Source organism: Hemitrygon akajei, chromosome 2 (assembly GCF_048418815.1).
Source record: "Hemitrygon akajei chromosome 2, sHemAka1.3, whole genome shotgun sequence".
NCBI lineage: Eukaryota > Metazoa > Chordata > Chondrichthyes > Myliobatiformes > Dasyatidae > Hemitrygon > Hemitrygon akajei.
In genome coordinates this window covers 189,697,838-189,722,265 of record NC_133125.1, presented here as the reverse complement: position 1 = coordinate 189,722,265, position 24,428 = coordinate 189,697,838, and the positions used below count along the sequence as shown (strand labels likewise).

Below are 24,428 nucleotides of genomic sequence, written 5' to 3'. Positions count from 1 at the left end.
CTTTTCTCTCCTCATTCCTTTTTTCAGTTGCTTTCTGTTGGCGTTTAAAAGATTTCAGTGCTCTAACTTATCACTAATTTTTTGCTGTATTCTATGCCCTCTTGCTTTTATTTCAGCCATGTTTGCTGCATTCTCCCTTTAGAATTCTTCTTCATATGTGGGATGTATCTTCTGAATTGCCACCAGAAACTCAAACCATTGCTAATCTGCTGTCATCCAACACAAAGCAGCACCCATCATCAGGGTCACCCACCACCCAGGACATGCTCTCTTCTCACTGCTGCCATTAGGAAGAAGGTACAGGAGCCCCAGAACTCACACCACTGGGTTCAGGAACAGTTATTACCCCTCAACCATCAGGCTCTTGAACCAGAGGGAATAACGTCACTCCATTTCAATTGCCCCATCACTGAACCGTTCCCACAATCGATGGATTCACTGTCAAGGACTCCTCTTCCCAGGTTCTTGATATTTATCAGTATTAATTCTTTTTTGTTGCTTCTTTTTGTGTTTGTTGTCACTGGTTGTCCTCCCTGGTAATGCAGTCTTTCATTGCTTCTATCATGGTTATGGGATTTACTGAGTATGCCCGCAAGAAAATGAATCTTATCATTGTATATGGTGACACATGTCCTTTCATAATAAATTACTTTGAACTTTGAACCATCACTGAAGGTGTCTCCTTCCCATCAACTTTGGCCAGCTCCTGTCTGATGCCTGTGTAGTTCCCTTTACTCCACTGTCATACTAATACATCTGACTTTATCTCCTCCCTGTTAATCTGCAGGGTGAATTTTCTCATGTTATGATCACTATCTACTAAAGGTTCCTTTACCTTAAGCTCCCTAATCAAATTCGGTTCATTACACAACACTCAATGCAGAATACCTGATCTCCTTGTATGCTCGAGCACAAGCTGCTCTAAAAGCCATCTTATAGACGTCCTCCAAATTCCATTTCTTAGGCTCCAGCTCAACCAGATTTTCCCAACCCAGTTACATATTGAAATTCCCCATAATTATCCGAATATTGCCCATATTACATGTTCTTTTTATCTCCCATTGTAATGTATAACCCATATCCTGGGATATGGAATGTGTATCCTTGGATGTTCAGCTCCCAACTATGATCTTCTTTCAGCCACGATTCAGTGATGCCCACGATGTCATACTTCTCTAACTCTGCTACAAGATCATCTACATTCAAATATAACACCTTCAGTCCTGTATCGGTCACTCTTGCTGATTTTGCCCCGTTTGACTGCAGCTCACCCCACCGACTGCAATTCTGCCCCATCATCTGTCTGTTCTTCCTCACAGTCCCACTACACAGTGCATCAACTTGTATATCAACTGCCCCTTCCTCAGCCCTGTCACTCCGGTCCCCATCCCCTTCCACATTAGAGATTTTCCCCTTCCTCAGCCCTGTCACTCCAGTCCCCATCCCCCTCCACATTAGGGATTTTCCCCATCCTCAGCCCTGTCACTCCGGTCCCCATCCCCCTCCACATTAGGGATTTTCCCCATTCTCAGCCCTGTCACTCCGGTCCCCATCCCCCTCCACATTAGGGATTTTCCCCAGGGAGGTTGTGTGAAGAACAGGAGTGCAAAGGTTTATGATCAGAGGCGATGGATTTAAAAAGGACATTAGGAACATTTCTTCACACACAGGGTGGTGCATATTTGGAATGAACTGCTGGAAATAAGCAACGTTTAAAAGAATCTACAGTGGATAGTACATGGATTGAAGAGTTTTATTGGGTTTTGGACCAAACGTGGGCAGATGTCACCAGCTCACTGGGCAACACAGTCGGCACAGACTTTGGTCCAAATGTACGACACCCTGACTCGAACAGGTCACCCTGAGGATCAATGTGGTCATCGATAAAAGGAGAGGGGGAGGTTTTAAATTAATATCTCCCAGGGAGAGGGTCACGGAAGCTAAGGAATTAAGGAAAATGAGCAGTAATGTCTTGGAACATATCACAGTGCAAAAGCGAAGGTGCTGGAGGTATTAGAGGTGGATGAGCCCCGGACCGTGATCTGCTCTGTCTGATACCTCCAGACTAGGGAACGAATTCCAGGGCCCTGGAGGATAAATTTGCTTCACATTTCACCACAGGTGAGCTGCTGGAAGACAGGAGGGTGGCTCAGGTGTTGTCTTGAGTTCAGAAGGATGCGAAGGTCAAGCCAGGGAACTCCAGGCCACTGAGCCTAACATCAGTGGTGGGACAATTACTAGAATGGACACTGAGAGACAGATTTACCAGCATTTGGAAAGGCAGGGACTGAGTCAGGATAGTCTACACTGTTTTATGACTGGGAAATAGTGACTCAAAAATTTAATTAATTTTTCTTTGATGATGGGAAAGAAAGGGTAGTTGAGAATAGGATGATGGACATTGTCCACATGAACTTCAGCAGGGCCTTTGACAAGGTTCCATGAGGAAGGCTCATAGAGAAGGTTTGATCACATGGGATTCACGGTGAGCTATCCAATTGCATGTAAAATTTGTCTGGCGGTAGGAGACAGAGGGTGGTGGTGGAGAGGTGTTGTCCAGACTGGGTCACTGTGACCAGTGGGGTTACCATGGGGATCGGTTCAGGCACAATAGGCACAACAATTTGGAAGAGAATATAGATGACATGGTTAGTGAGTTTGCAGATGACAGCAATATTAGTGGTATAGTGAACAGTGGAGGTGTTTATCTAGATCACTACAGGATCACTGAAATATTTTTGATTATTTACAATGTTATTTATCATCATTATTTATAATTATAGTATGGACAAGGTGGGCCGAAGGGCCTGATTCCATGTTTATATCTCAATGACTGGAATGAGATATCAACAGAGGATGTGGGGGTGTTGCTGCAGCTTTTCACTGAATGTCCTGTTTCTCAACTTGATAAAAGATCCACCCAAGGGGAGGGAACGAGGATCGACAACCGCAGAAACACTAGGGATTCAGTGTAGGGAGGTGCCGGCTTCCGAAATGATCAAATCTCTGTGCAGTCAGATTTGTGGGGAGAGGAGAAATAAAGTGAGCGAAAGCTGTAACTGGAGCCTCAGTGAACAACCACAGAAGGTTCACAGTTTACTGGCCACAAATGTGTGTTGTTGTCCCTGTGAATAAACTTCTGCCAAACCCCTTCCCAGATCATCCTCCTGAGGAATCTCACCCTGGAGCCTGACTGTGTTGAGGAATTCCATGGAAAGGTATAAATTTCTAACAAGGCTCAACGGGCTGGATGCAGGGAGAATGTTTCCCTTGGCCGATGAGTCTGGAACCAGGGCTCACCGACTCTGAATAAGGGAAATGTCACTCAGGATTGAGAAGAGGAGAACTTTCTTCTCGCAGAGGGGTGTGAATCTTTGGAACTCTCTATCCTGGTGGCTCTGGAGTCTCAGTCACTGGGTTCACTCACAACCGGAATCTTGCCGGCCACACACACAAAACGCCAGACAAACTCGAGTCACGCGCGGTTTACGGAGGGAAATGAACACTTTGGGCTGAGACCCTTCACCCGGACTGGAGATGAAGGCAACAGGATGCAGAATAAGAAGCTGAGGGAGGGGGATGAGCAAAAGCTGAAAGACTCACCAGGAGAGTCCAGGCGAGGGAGAAGGTAGGTGGAGGGGAGAGGGGGATGATAGGGAACGATGTGAGAAACTGCGATGTGATAGGTGGAAGACACAAAGGTCTAAAGAAGAAGGAATCTGATAAGAGAGGGCAATAGACCTTGGACAGACTGAGTGACGCAGATTTCCTTCTCTGAAGGACTCGTATGTATTTTTCTGAAAATCCCACTCACATGACAGACGCCAGCTTTTATTACCTGGTGATGTCTTGTTGTGTTTATACAGTGTGAATTGGTTCAGGATTCAGTGGGTAATCTAACAGTCTCATGTATTGGTTGTATCGTCCCCCTGTGTAGGTGTGTTCAGGGGTCGGACATCTCCAGCTGACCATGTGACAGTGATGTCTTCACCCAGAGTTACAGACAGTCTTTGCGAGCAAGTAGCACTTAAAATTGTTCACAAACAAGGAGAAAGGAAACTGTAAATGTTTACCTCGCTTAATTGTATCAGACATTTCTCTCAGCATTGTGTTCAACGAAAAGCGGTGATCGAATTTTTCAACAGGTAGGGTGCCATGTGTCACCGACAGCACCAGGTCATCATCACTGATCCTGTAAACATTACACAGCCGGTCATAAACTGATCATCAGTGATATTGGAACTATTTTACAAATCCACACTGTGTTTCAGAGAAGACTATGTCCTACCTTCTCTTCCGACAAGCTTCCTCCTGAAATAAATAAAACACAGATCTCAATTGACTGACTGTATCCTGACGCAGGAATTTGAGCCAAGTTATTACAAGCTGCTGAAATTTCCCACTTCCCAGCTCTCTCTCACTGACACACACGGAGAAAGGGGAGACTGTAACAAGGGGCACAGAACCCGGGAGAAAGTTGATAATTATCCTATAACTGAGAGGATGGAACTGACGTGAAAGACTGGACAGGCTGAGAATGTTTTTCTGGATATGATGTCAGGGAGGATCAGATGCCAGAATTTAAGATTAGTGGTGGATTGGATTGGGTGTGGGTGGAGAACGCATCTCTGCTTGAAATGTAGTGAAGGGAAAGTGGAACTCACTGTCACAGGAGTGGTTGAAGTGGAACAGCAGAGATTGAATGTGATGGGGAAGTCGGATAAACACATACAGACTCTGGTCCAACTCTGCGTGTTGTTGGGGAGAGTGTGAGAGTGAGAGAAACAGGTTTGGCTGGTTTGGTCTGTAGCATTCTTTTGTTCTATTTTAAATCACAGACACGACTGCTTCTATAACTTGTGTTTGGTCACCTTACAGGGGCAGCAAAGGAATATTTTTCTGGCCTATCGCTTGATTTGAGCGGCCATGCATAAGCAGTTCCCCAGCACCCATGGTAACAGAGGCACTGAGCGTGTTTTATCAAAGACAGAAAGCCAACCAATGATGAGAATAGTGATGGGATTGTCGAAGGACTAACAAAGCGGGACTAATAGGCTATATGGTGGGATGGTTGAGGGACAGTGGAAGACTATCAAACAGATTTTTCACAGTGCTCAACAAAAGTATATCCCAGTTAAAATCAAGGACAGTGAGGGTGGGGAGAGCCTGCCATGGATAACTAAGGAAATAAAGGAAGCCATCAAACTAAAAGCTCGTTTGTGCAAAGTTGCCAAGAGTAGTAGGAAATTCAAAGATTGGGAAAACTTTAAAAAGCATCAAAGAACCACTAAACGAGCAATAAAGAAAGGGAAGATAGATTATGAAAATAAACTAGCACAAAATATAAAAATGGATAGTAAAAGTTTTTATAATGATATAAAGCAGAAGAAGATGGACAAAGTGAACGTACGTCCCTTGGAGGACGAGAAGGGGAAATTGATATTGGGTAATAAGAAAATGGCCGAGGCTTTGAATGACTATTTTGTGTCAGTCTTCATGGTGGAGAACACAACTAGCGTGCCAAAGAGAGATGTTATGGATGTGATAGGAGGTGAGGACATCAACACAAGAGGTAGAGCTGAACAAACTTGTGGGCCTGAAGATAAATAAGTCCCCTGGTCCTGGTGGAATGTGTCCCAGGGTACTGAAAGAAGTGGCAAAGAATCTGGTGATAGTTTACCAAAATTCTCTAGTTTCTCGGCAGGTCCCAGTGGATTGGAATAAGGTGAATGTCACACCACAGTTCAAAAAAGGATGTAGGCAAAAGGCAGGTAACTAAAGCCAGTTAATTTAACGTCTGTAGTTGGGAAAATGCTTGAAGCTATCATTAAAGAAGAAATAGCAAGAAATGGACCCATCAGGCAGAGCAGCATGGATTCAGCAAAGGCAGGTCGGTTTGACAAACTTACTGGGGTTCATTGAGGATATAACGGGCGCAGTGGATAGAGGGGAACAGATGGACATCATTTACTTGGATTTCCAGAAGGTGTTCAATAAGGTGCCACATGAAAGACTTATCCATAAAACAAGGATGCATGGAGTTGGGGGTGATGTATTAACATGGATAGAGGATTAGTTAACCAATAGAAAGCAGGGAGTTGTGAGACATGGATGTTTCTCTGGTTGGCAATCAGAGGTGAGGGGTGTGTCACAGGGGTCGGTGAAGGGCCCACAACTGTTGGTGATAGACATTAATGATCTGGAAGAGGGGACCGAGTGTAATCTATCTAAGTTTGCTGGTGACACAAAACTGGGAGTAAAAGCATATTGTGCAGAGAGATTTACATCGGTTAATCGAGTGGCCGAGGGCCTGGCAGATGGAGGACAGTGTTGGTCAATGAAAGGTTTTGCCCTTCACCGACTGGATTTTCATCCAAAATATGTGACTGGTACTCAAAGGCCTATAAAAGATCCTTCCCCTTGGAAGCTGGTCTCGCCATCTTTGGATGTTCGCAATCCACGCTACGCTTCCCTGCAGCCATACAACAGTCTCTGATGCCTGGGATGACTGTCGCTAAAGACTCCTCCTGAGGGAACGGAAATCACCCTCTCCCCCTTCTCTCCGGAGATGGACGGCTGACATGATCTCAGTCGTACAGATGGAGAGACTCAGGTTCCTGAGAACCAATTCAATTAAAACATTTCGGCCGTCTGGGATCCATTTCTTGCCGACCTAGACGAGGCCGGGGGCAGATGAGCAATCTCCCCCCAGCTAATCGTTCACGGCCCTCATTTGAGACTTAATGTTTAGCACTTTTCAGCACTCTGTACAACAGGCATCCCTCTAATGTTATGTCCTTTTTCTTTGCTCATTTTATCTTCACACATGTCTGAGCTTAGGTGTTCTTGTTATTTTTATTGCTTTTTGAAAATTTTGAAAATAAAATATTAAAAATAAAGAAGACAAAGGGAATGTGACCTTCATTGCGAGAGAGGTTGTATTTTAGAGCAGGGATGTTATGCTGCAACTGTACAGGGTACTGGAGAGGTAACTGTACAGGGTACTGGTGAGGCGACTGTACAGGGTACTGGTGAGGCGACTGTACAAGGTACTGGAGAGGTAATTGTACAGGGTACTGGTGAGGCAACTGTACAGGGTACTGGTGAGGAAACGGTACAGGGTATTGGTGACGTGACTGTAAAGGGTACAGGTGAAGCGACTGTACAGGGTACTGGTGAGGCGACTATACAGGGTACCGCTGAAGCCACTGTACAGGAGACTGGTGAGGCGACTGTACAGGGTACTGGTGAGGTGACTGTACAGGGTACTGGTGAGGAAATGGTACAGGGTACTGGTGAGGCACCTGTACAGGGTATTGGTGAGGAGACTGTACAGGGTACTGGAGAGGTAATTGTACAGGGTACTGGTGAGGCAACTGTACAGGGTACTGGTGAGGAAACGGTACAGGGTATTGGTGACGTGACTGTACAGGGTACCGGTGAAGCAACTGTACAGGGTACTGGTGAGGCGACTATACAGGGTACAGCTGAAGCCACTGTACAGGGGACTGGTGAGGTGACTGTACAGGGTACTGGTGAGGTGACTGTACAGGGTACTGGTGAGGTGACTGTACAGGGTACTGGTGAGGAAATGGTACAGGGTACTGGTGAGGCACCTGTACAGGGTATTGGTGAGGAGACTGTACAGGGTACTGGTGAGGAGACTGTACAGGGTACTGGTGAGGCGACTGTACAGGGGACTGGTGAGGCCACTGTACAGGGTACTGGTGAGGAGACTGTAGAGGGTACTGGTGAGGCGACTGTAGAGGGTAGTGGTGAGGCAACTGTAGAGGGGACTGGTGAGGAAAAGGTACAGGGTACTGGTGAGGCGACTGTACAGGGTACCTGTGAGGCGACTGTACAGGGAACTTGTGAGGCCACTGTACAGGGTACTGGTGAGGAAAATGTACATGGTACTGGTGAGGGGACCGTACTGGGTACTGGTGAGGCAACTGTACAGGGTACTGGAGAGGCCACTGTACAGGGGCCTGGTGAGGAAACGATACAGGGTACTGGTTAGGCAACTGTACAGGGGACTTGTGAGGCCACTGTACAGGGTACTGGTGAGGCCACTGTACAGGGTACTGGTGATGTGACTGTACAGGGGACTGGTGAGGCCACTGTACAGGGGACTGGTGAGGCGACTGTACAGGGGACTTGTGAGGCCACTGTACAGGGTACTGGTGAGGGGACTGTACAGGGTACTGGTGAGGGGACTGTACAGGGTACTGGTGAGATAACTGTACAGGGTACTGTTGAGGCCACTGTACAGGGTACTGGTGAGGGGACTGTACAGGGTACTGGTGAGGGGACTGTACAGGGTACTGGTGAGGCAACTGTACAGGGTATTGGTGAGGAAACGGTACAGGGTACTGGTGAGGCCACTGTACAGGGTACTGGTGAGGGGACTGTACAGGGTATTGGTGAGGAAACGGTACAGGGTACTGGTGAGGCCACTGTACAGGGTACTGGTGAGGGGACTGTACAGGGTACTGGTGAGGGGACTGTACAGGGTACTGGTGAGATAACTGTACAGGGTACTGTTGAGGCCACTGTACAGGGTACTGGTGAGGGGACTGTACAGGGTACTGGTGAGGGGACTGTACAGGGTACTGGTGAGGCAACTGTACAGGGTATTGGTGAGGAAACGGTACAGGGTACTGGTGAGGCCACTGTACAGGGTACTGGTGAGGGGACTGTACAGGGTATTGGTGAGGAAACGGTACAGGGTACTGGTGAGGCCACTGTACAGGGTACTGGTGAGGCAACTGTACACGGTACTGGTGAGGACATGGTACAGGGTTTTGGTGAGTTAACTGTACAGGGTACTGGTGAGGGGAATGTACAGGGGACTGGTGAGGCCACTGTACAGGGTATTGGTGAGGTATCTGTACAGGGTACTGGAGAGGCGACTGTACAGGGTACTGGTGAGGGGACTGTACAGGGTACTGGTGAGGCGACTGTACAGGGTACTGGTGAGGGGACTGTACAGGGTACTGGTGAGGTAACTGTTCAGAGGACTGGGTGGATAACTGTACAGGGTACTGGTGAGGCGACTGTACGGGGTACTGGTGAGGGGACTGTACAGGGTACTGGTGAGGGGACTGTACAGGGTACTGGTGAGGCCACTGTACAGCGTACTGGAGAGGCCACTGTACAGGGTACTGGTGAGGTATCTGTACAGTGTACTGAAGAGGCGACAATACTGGGAACTGGTGAGGGGACTGTACAGGGTACTGGTGAGGCGACTATACAGGGTACTGGTGAGGCAACTGTACAGGGTACTGGAGAGGCAACTGTACAGGGTACTGGTGAGGCAACTCTACGGGAACTGGTGAGGCAACTGTACAGGGTATTGGTGAGGAAACGGTACAGGGTACTGGTGAGGCTACTGTACATGGTACTGGTGAGGACACGGTACAGGGTTTTGGTGAGTTAACTATATAGGGGACTGGTGAGGCTGGTACAGGGTACTGGTGAGGCAACTGTACAGGGTACTGGAGAAGCAACTGTACAGGGTACTGGAGAGGCAACTGTACAGGGTACTGGTGAGGCCACTGTACAGGGGACTGGTGAGGCAACTGTACGGGGACTGGTGAGGCAACTGTACAGGTTACTGGTGCGGAAACGGTACAGGGTTTTGGTGAGTTAACTATATAGGGGACTGGTGAGGCTGGTACAGGGTACTGGTGAGGCAACTGTACAGGGTACTGGAGAAGCAACTGTACAGGGTACTGGAGAGGCAACTGTACAGGGGACTGGTGAGGGGACTGCACAGAGTACTGCTGAGGCGACTGTACAGGGGACTGGTGAGGCCACTGTACAGGGTTTTGGTGAGGCAACTGTACAGGGCACTGGTGAGGCAACTGTACAGGGTACTGGTGAGGCAACTGTACCGGGTACTGGTGAGGCAACTGTACAGGTTACTGGTGAGGAAACGGTACAGGGTTTTGGTGAGGTAACTGTACAGGGTACTGGTGACGGGACTGTACAGGGTACTGGTGACGGGACTGTACAGGGTACTGGTGAGGTGACTGTACAGGGTACTGGTGAGGGGACTGTACAGGGGACTGGTGAAGGGACTGTACAGGGTACTGGTGAGGCAACTGTACAAGGGACTGGTGAAGGGACTGTACAGGGTACTGGTGAGGCAACTGTACAGGGTACTGGTGAGGCCGCTGTACAGGGTACTGGTGAGGCCACTGTACAGGTTACTGGAGAGGCCACTGTACAGGGTACTGGAGAGGCCACTGTACAGGGTACTGGAGAGGCCACTGTACAGGGTACTGGTGAGGCGACTGTACAGGGTACTGGTGAGGCGACTGTACAGGGTACTGTTGAGGCGACTGTACAGGGTACTGGTGAGGGGACTGTACAGGGTACTGGTGAGGGGACTGTACAGGGTACTGGTGAGGGGACTGTACAGGGTACTGGTGAGGCGACTGTACAGGGTACTGGTGAGGCAACTGTACAGGGTACCGGAGAGGCAACTGTACAGTGTACTGGTGAGGCCACTGTACAGTGTACTGGTGAGGCGACTGTACAGGGTACTGGTGAGGCGACTGTACGGGGTACTGGTGAAGGGACTGTACAGGGTACTGGTGAGGCAACTGTACAGGGTACTGGTGAGGCGACTGAACGGGGTACTGGTGAGGTAACTGTACAGGGGACTGGTGAGGCCACTGTACAGGGTACTGGTGAGGCGACTGTACAGGGTACTGGTGAAGGGACTGTACAGGGTACTGGTGAGGCAACTGTACAGGGTACTGGTGAGGCAACTGTATGGGGACTGGTGAGGCAACTGTACAGGTTACTGGTGAGGAAACGGTACAGGGTTTTGGTGAGGCGACTGTATAGGGGACTGTTGAGGCAACTGTAAAGGGGACTGGTGAGGCATCTGTACAGGGGACTGTACAGGGTACTGGTGACGGGACTGTACAGGGTACTGGTGAAGGGACTGTACAGGGTACTGGTGAGGCAACTGTACAGGGTACTGGTGAGGCAACAGTAAATGGTACTGGTGAGGTGACTGTACAGGGGACTGGTGAGGTGACCGTACAGGGTACTGGTGAGGCAACAGTACAGGGTACTGGTGAGGCAACTGTACAGTGTACTGGTGAGGCAACTGTACAGGGGACTGGTGAGGCCACTGTACAGTGTACTGGTGAGGCGACTGTACACGGTACTGGTGAGGTGACTGTACAGGGTACTGGTGAGGAGACTGTAGAGGGTACTGGTGAGGTGACTGTACAGGGTACCGGTGAGCTGACTGTACAGGGTACCGGTGAGGCAACTGTACAGGGTACTGGTGAGGAAACTGTACAGGGTACTGGTGAGGTGACTGTACAGGGTACTGGTGAGGTGACTGTACAGGGTACCGGTGAGGTGACTGTACAGGGTACCGGTGAGGCAACTGTAGAGGGGACTGGTGAGGAAACGATACAGGGTACTGGTGAGGCAACTGTACAGGGGACTGTACAGGGTACTGGTGAGGCCACTGTACAGGGTACTGGTGAGGCGACTGTACAGGGTACTGGAGAGGCAACTGTAGAGGGGACTGGTGAGGAAACGATACAGGGTACTGGTGAGGCAACTGTACAGGGGACTGTACAGGGTACTGGTGAGGGGACTGTACAGGGTACTTGTGACGGGACTGTACAGGGTACTGGTGAGGAGACTGTACAGGGTACTGGTGAGGCGACTGTACAGGGTACTGGTGAGGCAACAGTACAGGGTACTGGTGAGGCGACTGTACAGAGGACTGGTGAGGCCACTGTACAGGGTACTGGTGAGGTGACTGTACAGGGGACTGGAGAGGCGACTGTACAGGGTACTGGTGAGGGGACTGTACAGGGTACTGGTGAGGCAACTGTACAGGGTACTGGTGAGGCCACTGTACAGGGTACTGGAGAGGCAACTGTACAGGGTACTGGTGAGGCAACTCTACGGGAACTGGTGAGGAAACTGTACAGGGTACTGGTGAGGCCACTGTACATGGTACTGGTGAGGCGACTGTACGGGGTACTGGTGAGGGGACTGTACAGGGTACTGGTGAGGGGACTGTACAGGGTACTGGTGAGGCCACTGTACAGGGTACTGGAGAGGCCACTGTACAGGGCACTGGTGACGTATCTGTACAGTGTACTGAAGAGGCGACTATACTGGGTACTGGTGAGGGGACTGTACAGGGGACTGGTGAGGCCTCTGCACAGGTTACTGATGAGGCAACTGTACAGGGTACTGGTGAGGTGACTGTACAGGGTATTGGTGAGGAGTCTGTACAGGGTACTGGTGAGGAAACGGTACAGGGTTTTGGTGTGGTAGCTGTATAGGGGACTGTTGAGGCAACTTTACAGGGGACTGGTGAGGGGACTGTACAGGGTACTGGTGAGGCATCTGTAAACGGGACTGTACAGGGTACTGGTGAGGGGACTGTACAGGGTACTGGTGACGGGACTGTACAGGGTACTGGAGAAGCAACTGTACAGGGTACTGGTGAGGCCACTGTACAGGATACTGGAGAGGCCACTGTACAGGGTACCGGTGAGGCAACTGTACAGGGTACTGGTGAGGAAACTGTACAGGGTACTGGTGAGGTGACTGTACAGGGTACTGGTGAGGTGACTGTACAGGGTACCGGTGAGGTGACTGTACAGGGTACCGGTGAGGCAACTGTACAGGGGACTGGTGAGGCGACTGTACAGGGTACTGGAGAGGCAACTGTAGAGGGGACTGGTGAGGAAACGATACAGGGTACTGGTGAGGCAACTGTACAGGGGACTGTACAGGGTACTGGTGAGGGGACTGTACAGGGTACTTGTGACGGGACTGTACAGGGTACTGGTGAGAAGACTGTACAGGGTACTGGTGAGGCGACTGTACAGGGTACTGGTGAGGCAACAGTACAGGGTACTGGTGAGGCGACTGTACAGAGGACTGGTGAGGCCACTGTACAGGGTACTGGTGAGGGGACTGTACAGGGTACTGGTGAGGCAACTGTACAGGGTACTGGTGAGGCCACTGTACAGGGTACTGGAGAGGCAACTGTACAGGGTACTGGTGAGGCAACTCTACGGGAACTGGTGAGGAAACTGTACAGGGTACTGGTGAGGCCACTGTACATGGTACTGGTGAGGCGACTGTACGGGGTACTGGTGAGGGGACTGTACAGGGTACTGGTGAGGGGACTGTACAGGGTACTGGTGAGGCCACTGTACAGTGTACTGAAGAGGCGACTATACTGGGTACTGGTGAGGGGACTGTACAGGGGACTGGTGAGGCCTCTGCACAGGTTACTGATGAGGCAACTGTACAGGGTACTGGTGAGGTGACTGTACAGGGTATTGGTGAGGAGTCTGTACAGGGTACTGGTGAGGAAACGGTACAGGGTTTTGGTGTGGTAGCTGTATAGGGGTCTGGTGAGGCAACTGTACGGGGACTGGTGATGCAACTGTACAGGTTACTGGTGCGGAAACGGTACAGGGTTTTGGTGAGGTAACTGTATAGGGGACTGTTGAGGCAACTTTACAGGGGACTGGTGAGGGGACTGTACAGGGTACTGGTGAGGCATCTGTAAACGGGACTGTACAGGGTACTGGTGACGGGACTGTACAGGGTACTGGAGAAGCAACTGTACAGGGTACTGGTGAGGCCACTGTACAGGATACTGGAGAGGCCACTGTACAGGGGACTGGTGAGGCTGGTACAGGGTACTGGTGAGGCAACTGTACAGGGTACTGGTGAGGCCACTGTACAGGGTACTGGTGAGGCCACCGTACAGGGGACTGGTGAGGCCACTGTACAGGGTACTGGTGAGGGGACTGTACAGGGTACTGGTGAGGCGACTGTACAGGGTACTGGTGAGGGGACTGTACAGGGTACTGGTGAGGTAACTGTTCAGAGGACTGGGTGGATAACTGTACAGGGTACTGGTGAGGCGACTGTACGGGGTACTGGTGAGGGGACTGTACAGGGTACTGGTGAGGGGACTGTACAGGGTACTGGTGAGGGGACTGTACAGGGGACTGGTGAGGCCACTGTACAGGGTACTGGTGAGGTGACTGTACAGCGTACTGGAGAGGCCACTGTACAGGGTACTGGTGAGGTATCTGTACAGTGTACTGAAGAGGCGACAATACTGGGAACTGGTGAGGGGACTGTACAGGGTACTGGTGAGGCGACTGTACAGGGTACTGGTGAGGCAACTGTACAGGGTACTGGAGAGGCAACTGTACAGGGTACTGGTGAGGCAACTCTACGGGAACTGGTGAGGCAACTGTACAGGGTATTGGTGAGGAAACGGTACAGGGTACTGGTGAGGCCACTGTACATGGTACTGGTGAGGACACGGTACAGGGTTTTGGTGAGTTAACTATATAGGGGACTGGTGAGGCTGGTACAGGGTACTGGTGAGGCAACTGTACAGGGTACTGGAGAAGCAACTGTACAGGGTACTGGAGAGGCAACTGTACAGGGTACTGGTGAGGCCACTGTACAGGGGACTGGTGAGGCAACTGTACGGGGACTGGTGAGGCAACTGTACAGGTTACTGGTGCGGAAACGGTACAGGGTTTTGGTGAGTTAACTATATAGGGGACTGGTGAGGCTGGTACAGGGTACTGGTGAGGCAACTGTACAGGGTACTGGAGAAGCAACTGTACAGGGTACTGGAGAGGCAACTGTACAGGGGACTGGTGAGGGGACTGCACAGAGTACTGCTGAGGCGACTGTACAGGGGACTGGTGAGGCCACTGTACAGGGTTTTGGTGAGGCAACTGTACAGGGCACTGGTGAGGCAACTGTACAGGGTACTGGTGAGGCAACTGTACCGGGTACTGGTGAGGCAACTGTACAGGTTACTGGTGAGGAAACGGTACAGGGTTTTGGTGAGGTAACTGTACAGGGTACTGGTGACGGGACTGTACAGGGTACTGGTGACGGGACTGTACAGGGTACTGGTGAGGTGACTGTACAGGGTACTGGTGAGGGGACTGTACAGGGGACTGGTGAAGGGACTGTACAGGGTACTGGTGAGGCAACTGTACAGGGGACTGGTGAAGGGACTGTACAGGGTACTGGTGAGGCAACTGTACAGGGTACTGGTGAGGCCGCTGTACAGGGTACTGGTGAGGCCACTGTACAGGTTACTGGAGAGGCCACTGTACAGGGTACTGGAGAGGCCACTGTACAGGGTACTGGTGAGGCGACTGTATAGGGTACTGTTGAGGCAACTGTACAGGGTACTGGTGAGGGGACTGTACAGGGTACTGGTGAGGCGACTGTACAGGGTACTGGTGTGGGGACCGTACAGGGTACTGGTGAGGGGACTGTACAGGGTACTGGTGAGGGGACTGTACAGGGTACTGGTGAGGCGACTGTACAGGGTACTGGTGAGGCAACTGTACAGGGTACCGGAGAGGCAACTGTACAGTGTACTGGTGAGGCCACTGTACAGTGTACTGGTGAGGCGACTGTACAGGGTACTGGTGAGGCGACTGTACGGGGTACTGGTGAAGGGACTGTACAGGGTACTGGTGAGGCAACTGTACAGGGTACTGGTGAGGCGACTGTACGGGGTACTGGTGAGGCGACTGAACGGGGTACTGGTGAGGTAACTGTACAGGGGACTGGTGAGGCCACTGTACAGGGTACTGGTGAGGCGACTGTACAGGGTACTGGTGAAGGGACTGTACAGGGTACTGGTGAGGCAACTGTACAGGGTACTGGTGAGGCAACTGTATGGGGACTGGTGAGGCAACTGTACAGGTTACTGGTGAGGAAACGGTACAGGGTTTTGGTGAGGTAACTGTATAGGGGACTGTTGAGGCAACTGTAAAGGGGACTGGTGAGGCATCTGTACAGGGGACTGTACAGGGTACTGGTGATGGGACTGTACAGGGTACTGGTGAAGGGACTGTACAGGGTACTGGTGAGGCAACTGTACAGGGTACTGGTGAGGCAACAGTACAGGGTACTGGTGAGGGGACTGTACAGGGTACTGGTGAGGCAACTGTACAGGGGACTGGTGAGGTGACCGTACAGGGTACTGGTGAGGCAACAGTACAGGGTACTGGTGAGGGGACTGTACAGGGTACTGGTGAGGCAACTGTACAGGGGACTGGTGAGGCCACTGTACAGTGTACTGGTGAGGCGACTGTACACGGTACTGGTGAGGTGACTGTACAGGGTACTGGTGAGGTGACTGTACAGGGTACCGGTGAGCTGACTGTACAGGGTACCGGTGAGGCAACTGTACAGGGTACTGGTGAGGAAACTGTACAGGGTACTGGTGAGGTGACTGTACAGGGTACTGGTGAGGTGACTGTACAGGGTACCGGTGAGGTGACTGTACAGGGTACCGGTGAGGCAACTGTACAGGGGACTGGTGAGGCATCTGTACAGGGGACTGTACAGGGTACTGGTGAGGGGTCTGTACAGGGTACTGGTGACGGGACTGTACAGGGTACTGGTGAAGGGACTGCACAGGGTACTGGTGAGGGGACTGTACAGGGTACTGGTGAGGCCACTGTACAGGGTACTGGTGAGGCCACTGTACAGGGTACTGGTGAGGGGACTGTACAGGGTACTGGTGAGGCCACTGTACAGTGTACTGGTGAGGCCACTGTACAGGGTACTGGTGAGGGGACTGTACAGGGTACTGGTGAGGGGACTGTACAGGGTACTGGTGAGGGGACTGTACAGGGTACTGGTGAGGCCACTGTATAGGGTACTGGTGAGGGGACTGTACAGGGTACTGGTGAGGTAACTGTACAGGGTACTGGTGAGGCAACTGTAAACGGTACTGGTGAGGCCACTGTGCAGGGTACTGGTGAGGCGACTGTACAGGGTACTGGTGAGATAACTGTACAGGGTACTGGTAAGGCCACTGTACAAGGTATTCGTGAGGGGACTGTACAGGGTACTGTTGAGGCCACTGTACAGGGTACTGGTGAGGGGACTGTACAGGGTACTGGTGAGGCAACTGTACAGGGTATTGGTGAGGAAACGGTACAGGGTACTGGTGAGGCCACTGTACAGGGTACTGGTGAGGGGACTGTACAGGGTACTGGTGAGGCCACTGTACAGGGTACTGGTGAGGCAACTGTACACGGTACTGGTGAGGACACGGTACAGGGTTTTGGTGAGTTAACTGTACAGGGGACTGGTGAGGCCACTGTACAGGGTATTGGTGAGGTATCTGTACAGGGTACTGGAGAGGCGACTGTACAGGGTACTGGTGAGGGGACTGTACAGGGTACTGGTGAGGCAACTGTACAGGGTACTGGTGAGGGGACTGTACAGGGTACTGGTGAGGTAACTGTACAGGGGACTGGTGAGGCGATTGTACGGGGTACTGGTGAGGGGACTGTATAGGGTACTGGTGAGGACACGGTACAGGGTTTTGGTGAGGCAACTGTACAGGGCACTGGTGAGGCAACTGTACCGGGTACTGGTGAGGCAACTGTACGGGGACTGGTGAGGCAACTGTACAGGTTACTGGTGAGGAAACGGTACAGGGTTTTGGTGAGGTAACTGTATAGCAGACTGTTGAGGTAACTGTACAGGGTACTGGTGAGGTAACTGTACAGGGTACTGGTGAGGCAACTGTACAGGGTACTGGAGAGGCAAGTGTACAGGGTACTGATGAGGTATCTGTACAGGGTACTGGTGAGGCCACTGTACAGGGTACTGGAGAGGCGACTGTGCAGCGTACTGGTGAGGCCACACCTGGAATACTGTGTGCAGTTCTGGTCTCCTTACTTGAGGAAGGAAATACTGGCTTTGGAGGTGATGCAGAGGAGGTTCACCAGGTTGATTCCAGAGATGAAAGGGTTAGACTATGAGGCGAGATTGAGTCACCTGGGTCTGCCTTCGCTGGAATTCAGAAGAATGAGAGGAGATCTTCCAGAAACATAAAATTATGAAAGGGATAGAGGAAGGAAAGTTGTTTCCACTGGTAGGTGAGACTATAACTAGGGGACATAGCCTCAAGATTCAGGGGAGCAAATTTAGGACAGAGATGAGGAGAAACTGCTTTTCCCAGAGAGTGGTGAATCTGTGGAATTCTCTGTCCAATGAAACAGTGGAGGCCACCTCAATAAATATATTTAAGACAAAGTTGGATAGAGTTTGGCATAGTTGCAGAATTAAGGGTTACGGGGAAAAGGCAGGTAGGTCGAGATGAGTCCAGGATCGATAGGATCAGACATGATCCTATTGAATGATGGAGCAGGCTCGATGGTCCAGATGGCCGACTCCTGCTCATCATTCTTATGTTCTTATGGAGCTCGGGCACTGTTGCCAGTAGTGGTGATAGGTGGGAGGTTGCTTGTGAAGCAGAGAAGTTGATAGCAGAAGAAGGGTTGAAAGACCTGTCTATTGTGTAAAATGGGATATAATCCAATGAAGAATATACCTGAAAAAGAAAGACAGGGTAATAGTCTCTAAAACGATGAGCTTGATGCAAGCTGGATATAGACATTAATAGGATGCAAAACTGGGCTGAGAGGTGGCAGATGGAGTTCAACCCAGATAAGTGTGAGGTGGCTCATTTTAGTAGTTCAAATATGATGGCAGAATATAGTATTGATTATAAGACTCTTGGCAGTGTTGAGGATCAGAGGGATCTTGGGGTCCGAGTCCATTGGACTCTCAAAGCAGCTGCACAGGTTGACTCTGTGGTTAAGAAGGCGTATGGTGTATTGGCCTTCATCAATCATGGAATTGAATTTAGGAGCCGAGAGGTACTGTTGCAGGACCTTGGTCAGACCCCGCTTGGAGTACTGTGCTCAGTTCTGGTCACCTCACTACAGGAAGGATGTGGAAACCATAGAAAGGGTGCAGAGGAGGTTTACAAGGATGTTGCCTGGATTGGGGAGCATGACATGAGAATAGGTTGAGTGAACTCGGCCTTTTCTCCTTGGAGCGACAGAGGATGACAGGTGACCTGATGCAGGTGTACAAGATGATGAGAGGCATTGATCATGTGGATAGTCAGAGGCTTTTTTCCAGGGCTGAAATGGTTACCACAAGAGGACACAGGTTTAAGGTGCTGGGGAGTAGGTACAGAGGAGATATCAGGATTAAGTTTTTTATGCAGAGAGTTGTGAGTGTGTGGAATGGGCTTCCAACAACGGTGGTGGAGGGGGATACGATAGGGTCTTTTAAGAGACTATTGGATAGGTACATGGAGCTTAGTAAAATAGAGGGCTATAGGTAAGGTTAGTAATTTCTAAGGTAGGGACATGTTCAGCACAAATCTGTGGGCCGAAGGGCCTGTATTGTACTGTAGGTTTTCTATGTTTCTATGCTTATAAAAAGTATTCACTCCCCTTGGAAGTTTTGATGTTTCATTGTTTTACAACATTGAATCACAGTGGATTTAATTTGGCTTGTTTGACACTGATCAACAAATACACTCCAGTGTCAAAAAAGATTCTTTCGTGTCAAACTGAAAATAGATCTGTACAAAGTGATCTAAATTAATTAAAAAACGAAATAATTGATTGCATTAGAATTCATCCTCCTTTAATACAACACACCAAATTATCACTCGTGCAGCCAATTGGTTTTAGAATTATAATCGTTTCAATGGGGATCTGTTTTTAGAGACCTGTGTGCAGTGAAGGTGTTTCAATTGATTGTAGTAAAATTACACCTGTATCTGGAATCTCCAACTGCTGGTGAGTCAGTATCCTGGCAAAAACTAAACCATGAAGACAAAAGAACAGTCCAAGCAACTCCACAAAAAGGTTATTGAAAAGCACAAGTCAGGAGATGGACACAAGAAAATTTCAAAGTCACTGAATATCCCTTACAATACAGTTTCAGTAATCATTACGATGTGGCACAGCTGTAAATCTGCTGAGAGCAGGCTGTCCTCAAAGACTGGGTGTCTGCGCAAGAAGGGGACTCGTGAGGGAGGCCTCCAAAAGACCTATGACAACTCTGGAGGAGTTACAAGCTTCAGTGGCTGAGATGGGAGAAACTCTCAACAACTGTCGACCCATCACAGCTTTATGGGAGAGTGGCAAAGAGAAAGCCACTGTTGAAAAAAGCTCACATGAAATCTCAGCTAGAGTTTGCCAGAAGGCACACGGGAGACTGAAACCAGCAGGACGAAGGTTCTATGGTCTGAGGAAACCAAAACTGAGCATTTTGGCCATCAGTCTACATGCTGTTTTGGGCCTGGTGGTGGCTGCATCATGCTTCACTGCAGCAGGCCCTAGAAGGCTTGTAAAGGTAGAGACTGAAATGAATGCAGCAAAACACAGGGAAATCCTGGAGGAAAACCTGATGTATTCTGCAAGAGAACTGTGACTTGGAAGAAGATTTGTTTTCCAGCAAGACAATGACCCCAAGCATAAAGCCAAAGCTACACAGGAATGGCTTAAAATCAACAAAGTTAATGTCCTGGAGTGGCCGAGTCAGCATCCAGTCTCAATCCATTGAGAACTGTGGCTGGATTTGACAAGGGCTGTTCACTCACGATCCCCGTGCAGTCTGACAGAGCGTGTGCAGTTTTGTAAAGAAGAATGGGGAAAGATTGCAGTGTCCAGATGTGCAAAGCTGATAGAGACCGATCCACACAGGCTCAAGGTTGTAATTGCTGTCAAAGATGCATCTACTAAATACTGACTTCAAGGGGATGAATACTTATGCAATCAGTTATTTTGTGTTTTATATTTCTAATTAATTTAGATTAATGTAGAGATCTGTTTTCACTTTGAGACAATGAAACATGAAAAACAATGAAACTTCCAAGCCGAGGGAGGGGTGGGGGGGGGGTGGTGATGAATACTTTTTACAGACATTGTGGATGTTTAATCTGATGTGTGGGTCACAATGTGAAATTCAATCTCAGTTCCCACTAATCGACAAGAGTGACCCTCACACCCACCACCCCAGGCACACTCACAGCCTGTGACTGTAACTGGGTGTTACTCTGAGTCTCAGGGGATATTATACGTGGGAATCACAGAAACGGTCACCAGCTCAATGCTCTGATCAGAGTAACTCATTCCCGAGAAGGTTGCAGACTGTCCTGTGATGTACAGATGCTGTGGGAGGCCGGTTTGGGGAACACAACAGTCCTGAACAGTTAAAACATCTTTCCAGTTTAAATATGTTTACAATAATAGTATCTGTAAATACCACACTGAGTTAAAATACATCATTTTGAGACAGTGCACTTTTACAGAACCAAACTGAAATCTCTCACCATGAGGAATGTCACATTGTCTTGTTGATCCATCTGTTCCTGTAACTTTGACATTTTCTCCCGGATAGAATTTAAATTCTCTTGAATCTTTTGAAGATTTTTCTCCATTGGATTCAGAATCCTCTCCTCCTCTTCCCTGAGATCTCGGAGTGCACGCTGCTCTTTCTCGGTGATAATCCGGCGCAGTTCATCAAACTGGGATGTGATGTGGGACTGAACACTGTGTGACTGTTCCTGTCGAATGAAAGGAGAGGCTAGTTTATTATTTGGCTGTAAAGTATTTCCCTATGACATGGAAGGAGACCATTCAGTCCACTGACCCTATGCTATTTCTCAGATATTCAATCCAGTCCATTCACGTCTCCCTGAAACCGATTCTTCCTCACTGATCCATCAACTCCCACCTGATTCACAGACCACCCGGCATCACAGGGTTAATTACAGCCCCGAATTAAACATTTAACCTAGATTTCTTGGCAATGCCGGCCCACTGTGATCTCAAGGAGAACATGCAAACTCCACGCAGAGAGCACCAGAGGTCAGGATCGAACCCAGATCACTGGAACTGCGATACTCTGCTACTCGGCATTAAAGGAAACAAAACTACACAGTATTATTGTAAATTCTGCTCAGGAAGCCTCACCCGAACTGCAGAAACCTTCTCTTTCTGTTGCCGCTCCACGTCCTCGAGCTCGCATTTCTTTTCTGTGAGAGAGTCTAACACAGATTTAACCCGTTCCTGGGAGGCAGAGAGTGAAGGAATTAGACAATAAAGATGCAGTGCTGAGTCGAGCCAATTGATTGCCATATACAAATAAATATAAAATGAAAAAAAAACATTAGGTGATCAAAATCGATTTGATTTTACCTTATAGTCTTCAACAGCTTCTTTAATCGGCAGGAAGCGGTGCTCCCTGTGTTCCCGCGAATCTTTACAGATCAGACAGAGCAGTTTCTTGTCCGTCTCACAAAACAGCTTCAGTTCTTCCTCGTGTTCCTCGCAGTGAAGTTTACTTTCCTTCCCTTTGGGATTCAGGTTTAGTTTTCGAGCTTTCTCAGACAGATTTGCCAAGGCCCGATTGACCCTGAGGGTGCGGTCTGCAATCTCCTCTCTACATTCCGGGCAGGAGTTTCTCTCCTCCCTTTCCCAATACCGAGTGATACAGGAGCGGCAGAAGTTGTGTCCACACTCCAGTGTAACCGGATCGGTGAAGAAATCCAGGCAGATGGGACAAATTACCTCCTCAGTTAAACACTCGACCTGTCCTTTCGAAGCCATGTTAACTCTCGGTATTTCCCGGTTCAAGGTCCATTCACTTTCGGGGAGCTGCTGAACCCTGCGGTACCGGGACTGTCCACCAGTGGCGCTGCAGTCTCGGGAATGAACGTTGTGTTGTTGCCGGTGAAACCACTTCACTGGGCGTGTCTGTAGCTCCTCGCCAACAGCCACCGGACTCAGCGGTGAGAAAAACACTTCTCCCACTCTCTGTATCTCTAGGGTAGATATGACTTGGTCCCCTAAACCCATGAGGTTGAATGTCTCGCCCATCCAAACCCTGATCTGTGTAACTTACTGCTCCCATGCAATCACTCGGCGGCACAAATAACAGACTATTATTACAATTATTACAATTACAATTACAATTACAATTCAGAAATATACAATTCTCAAGAAAGTACAGTGGCATGCAAACGTTTGGTCAAAATTTCTGTTATTGTGAATAGCTAAGCGAGTAAAAGATGAACTCATTGTGGATTTTGAGGTGTGTTTAGGATCATTATCCTGTTGTAGAAGCCATTCTCTTTTCATCTTCAGCTTCTTTACAGACCGGTGTGATGTTTGCTTCCAGAATTTGCTGGTATTTAATTGAATTCATTCTTCCCCCTACCAGTGAAATGTTCCCCGTGCCACTTGCTGCAACACAAGCCCAAAGCATGATCGATCCACCTCTGTGCTTAGCAGTTGGAGAGGTGTACTTGTCATGAAATTCTGCACTCTTTTTTCTGCAAACATAGCTTTGCTCATTGCGGCCAAAAGGTTCTGTTTTAACTTCACCAGTCCACTGGACTGGTTTCTAAAATGCATCAGGCTTGTTTAGATGTTCCTTTGCAAACTTCTGATGCTGAATTTTGTGGTGAGGATGCAGGAAAGGTTTTCTTCTGATAACTCTTCCATAAAGGTCATATTTGTGCAGGTGCATATTTGGGGTGTATGGGGTATCAGGGAGGGGTAGCACCTCTGGTGGGGGAATATGTCGCGTCCCTTTCAGGTGGTTTGTCCACCGTTGGGCCCCACCTGGCACTCAGCTCTCACCTGTGGCTCCCCGTAGCTGATTTCATGCGACAGCGGTCACACCCCGGGCAACGGCCTCGACAAGCCGGCTGAACCAGGTGAGGGTAGCCAACGGGTCTCAAACCCTCGGTGAGATAGGGAGTTGTCTATCCCAGCATGTGAAGACAGACTCCGGCAGATTGAGTGGACAAGACCAATGGAAGGTCCAACGGTCAAGAAGGCGGTCTCTGCAATGCGTAGTACACGACAAGACACAGAAGATGTCTTGTTTGTGTCTTGTGGTCAAAACCATTAATGGTTTTGAGGTCTTCATCGATGATGATGGATGAACAACATTTGTGCAGGTGTCGCTGCACAGTAGAACAGTGCACACCACTCCAAAGTCTGCTTAATCAACCTGAAGATCTTTTACAGTCAAACGGGGGTTCTGATTTGCCTTTCTAGCAATCTTACGAGCAGATCTCTCGGAAAGTTTACTTGGTCTTCCAGACCTCAACTTGACCTCCACCATACCATGGACCGAGACGATTAAAGAGGGGTCCGGTTGTGAACCACTGTCTATGGACACTTCGATGTGATCTCCGTTTTCCTGAGCGTCCTGGGAACAGCCTGAAGATCAGTGTCACTCGGCTGCCGTGGCACCGGCCCTTGCATCTTTCTCCACATCCGTCCGCAAAGAGCTGAGAGACGGTCTCATCTCCACTGCATCAATCTCGGGGCAGCGCGCTGAGGGAGTGATGCTCCGGTGTGCAGCAAGGATCAGACTGGGAGGGCTCCTCTCACCGCCGGCCAGGCGAGGTCTTGGTGACTGACGGTGAGATCTGCTGATGGTCCGGACTGTCGCTCAGGGAACCACCACACCAGGTACATCCAATCGTTGTCCTGCAGTAACTGCGGGGCATTCCGTGCTGACCA

At 49.6% G+C, this 24,428-nt stretch overlaps 1 protein-coding gene across 1 annotated transcript in view; it reads right to left on the bottom strand.

The window, feature by feature from the left end:
• LOC140721729 (nuclear factor 7, brain-like) overlaps positions 1-22,748 on the bottom strand; it is a 74,885-nt gene extending 52,137 nt beyond the window's left edge. The window contains exons 1-5 of the mRNA XM_073036529.1: positions 22,089-22,748; positions 21,864-21,959; positions 21,221-21,454; positions 4,289-4,311; positions 4,074-4,192 (exon numbers count right to left, since the gene is read on the bottom strand). Of these exons, the coding sequence (XP_072892630.1) occupies positions 4,074-4,192; positions 4,289-4,311; positions 21,221-21,454; positions 21,864-21,959; positions 22,089-22,748 (1,132 nt within the window). The remainder of the gene's footprint in view (positions 1-4,073; positions 4,193-4,288; positions 4,312-21,220; positions 21,455-21,863; positions 21,960-22,088) is intronic.
• Positions 22,749-24,428: the final 1,680 nt, after the last annotated feature.